The sequence below is a fragment of the Neodothiora populina genome (genome assembly GCF_041146345.1).
Source record: "Neodothiora populina strain CPC 39397 chromosome Unknown canker_contig_6, whole genome shotgun sequence".
Classification (NCBI taxonomy): Eukaryota; Fungi; Ascomycota; class Dothideomycetes; order Dothideales; family Dothioraceae; genus Neodothiora; species Neodothiora populina.
Window position 1 is genome coordinate 280814 of NW_027191414.1, and position 3249 is coordinate 284062.

A 3249-nucleotide genomic window follows, 5' to 3' on the forward strand; every position below is an offset into this window, starting at 1 on the left:
GCACCACTCCCCTGCCATTTTCCCGTCCCCTGCCCTGTCTGTCCCCTGCCTGCCTGCCTGCCTGCCCTGAGATGTACGTGACGGGGATGCGCGTTGCCTGAACAAGTCTAACCTTGCCAACTGCTCCAATATCCAGCTTTAGTTTTGGATTCCCATATTCATAAATCTCCGAATAATTTCAGACAGCACCCACCAGAGCAGCGCTGTAATTGAAACAAAAATGTCCGAATCACCGGATGGCGACAAGCTCACAGATGGCGATGGACTGTTCAAGAGCAGCACCAACACCAGAGACAGTGCTGAGACGGCGTCGACGCCTGTAATAGCCGTGTCGAATAACGATCACGAGCTCTCTCAGCAAGTGCAGCATAATGTGGATAACGTGTTATATTCAGATGTGTGTCTACAAAGTGAGCATGACAGAGACACCACCAGGAGCTGACATGTGATCAGATTGGAATCAACACCCTCCTGGCGCGCCTCAAGCAAAGTGTTGCTTCCGCAAAGGTACAGCAGAATATATGCTACATGACCCAGTCTTCGTCGCATACTGACACACGCTGCGCCAGGACTATGCCGCCTTCTTGAAGAAACGCTCGTCCATCGAGGAAGACCATGCTATGGGGATGCGCCGTCTGGCAAAGACGCACCATGACAGTATACGCAAGACAGACTCGCGCCAGGGCAGCTATGTTCACCAACTCGAGCAAGTCATGCGCCAGCACGAGCGCATGGCAGACAACGGCATGCAGTTCGCCCTCTCCGTCCATCAGATGCACGAAGATCTCAACGAGCTGTCGCGGAACATCGAGTTGGGCCGCAAACACTGGAAACACGAGGGTCTGAACGCCGAGAAGAGAGCCACGGATGCAGAGAGCGCCATGGACAAGGCCAAAACAAAGTATGATGGCCTTGCCGAAGAGTACGATCGCGCAAGGACGGGCGACGCCAAAGGTGGCAGGAGACTGGGACTGAAAGGACCCAAGAGTGCAGCTCAGGTAGAAGAAGACCTGTTGCGCAAACTCCAGGCTGCAGACTCGGACTACCAGCAAAAGGTGCACGCCGCCAGAGCCCAGAGAGAGGAGCTCATCAAAACAGGACGGCCCCAGGCAGTCAAGGCTCTGCGCGAGCTGATCAACGAGTGCGACTCTGGTCTAGCATTGCAGTTGCAAAAGTTTGGTGAGTAGGCGCGCGCTTCTGCGACTCTTGGTCTGTCGAATCGCATCTCACACGATCCTAACACATGTCATCACAGCGACATTCAACGAGAAATTGCTGCTGGGCAATGGCTTGGTCGTGTGCCCCTTGCCCGCCACCGATGGCGCTCCAGCTCAGCGTAGCATGAAAGACGTTGTCCTCGACATCGACAACGACAGGGACTTTTACAGTTATATTCTCAACCACACCACGAAAATACCAGTGCGGACTGGAGAAATACAGTATAAACAGCATCCGGTATGTTTCGCAATCATTTTCGCAATTATGGGCCACGTCACAAACTTGACCATCTGCGGATGCATGTCACGCAGCGCATGCGTGCATGCATGTAGATGCCTTAGCTCCCATTACTTCTGCCTTAGCTTCCATTCCATTGCTTCATTCACATTTCACCCATCACCACAAAGCCCTCTTCTGACAAAACTTTCTCCCCCCATCAGACGCTCCTTCCTAAACAGCAAACTCCTGCACCTCAGGCGCGTCAAGTGTCATCGACGCTACAGCAACCGCCATCGTCACAATCTGCCACAGTCAGCTTCTCAAGCCCCGGTGTGCCGCCACAGCAATACAACAACTCGACCAACGAACAACACAGCGTGTCACCGCAGCCTTCACCACAACCCGCTGCTGCCAAACCTTATCCCACATATCCGACCAACGATCCGTACAGCCAGTCGGAGACTTCTCCTAACGCGGTCAACAATCCACCTTACCCCTCGAGCGGCTCCTCGGTACGCGGCGTGCCCATCGCATCTCCTACCATTCCTGCCTCTTATCCTAGCCCTGCTGCATACAACTCGACGAACGGTGCCCCTGGCGGTCCCATGGGTCAGCACCATTCCCAAAACTACCCCACACCACACAATGCCACACCGCCGTCATCATCAGCCATAGCCTCGAACTTGCCTCCGCTGAAGCCTGTATTTGGCGTGGCTCTGGAAGAGCTGTTTAGACGAGACGGAACTGCGGTGCCGATGGTGGTTTACCAGTGCATGCAAGCGGTGGATCTGTTTGGTTTGGATGTTGAGGGCATCTACCGAGTGAACGGTACTGCCGCGCACGTACAGCAGCTGAAGGCAATGTTCGACCATGGTGAGTCTTATTCGCTGAAGGTTTAACGCACATATACTAACCGTTGCCTCCGCAGATTCCGCCGCCGTTGACTTTAGAAACCCAACCTCATTTTCCCACGACATCAACTCTGTCGCTGGCCTGTTGAAAACCTTCTTCCGTGATCTCCCCGACCCGTTGTTGACTGCGGCGCATTACGGTCGCTTCATCGAAGCTGGTCGCATCGAGGACGATGTAGTCCGTCGCGACACGGTGCACGCCATCATCAACGATCTTCCTGATGCACATTACGCCACCCTTCGTGCGTTAGTGCTGCATCTCGAGCGCGTGCGAAGCCATGACTCGCAGAACCGCATGGGCACCGCCAATTTGAGTATATGCTTTGCGCCTACGCTCATGGGTCTTGGTGAAGGGAGAATGGGTGCGGTCCAAGATGCTGGTCTACAAGCGCGTGTGCTCTCCACCATTCTCGATCACACTTTCCAGATCTTCGATGAGGATTAGTCCCGGTTCTTATTGACTCGATTGATTGGACTCTCCTTTGGCTCACTGTCGGGAATTGCTCCTTAGCCAGCATTTGGGGCGGGTGTTTTCTGCAGCCAGCGAGCATTTAAGGGATGAGGGAAGAAAGGAAATCAGGATTAGGCGATTCTTTGCCTCTTTTTTCTTCCCCTGTTTTGGAAAGAACGAAAGGAAGGAAAGCAAGAATATTCGACAGACAACAGTTTTTGTCTTTTCTTCTTTTGTGTATCTTGTCTCTAGCCATTGCACACAGTGTTCTGTTGGGTTGGGTTCTATTCCTCTTTCGATTATCATACCCACCTTGGCTTTTTTCTTTATTCTTGTCGTTTTGAGTATCTGTTCTGTTCTCGTACGTATTCAATACCACTTTTCATATCAGCACATCGACATCGACATCTGTTTGGTCGTTCACTATCACCTCTTGTCATCAGCATGTGG

At 52.7% G+C, this 3249-nt stretch overlaps 1 protein-coding gene across 1 annotated transcript; it reads left to right on the forward strand.

Moving 5' to 3' along the window:
• Positions 1-220: 220 nt before the first annotated feature.
• On the forward strand, positions 221-2793 carry AAFC00_005731 (uncharacterized protein; the record flags this gene model as incomplete). The annotated part of the gene is made up of 6 exons (XM_069345558.1): positions 221-397; positions 454-507; positions 570-1179; positions 1256-1455; positions 1659-2310; positions 2366-2793. 6 exons carry the CDS (start codon positions 221-223, stop codon positions 2791-2793), a joined length of 2121 nt encoding a protein of 706 aa, XP_069197761.1.
• Between the last annotated feature and the right edge of the window lie 456 nt (positions 2794-3249).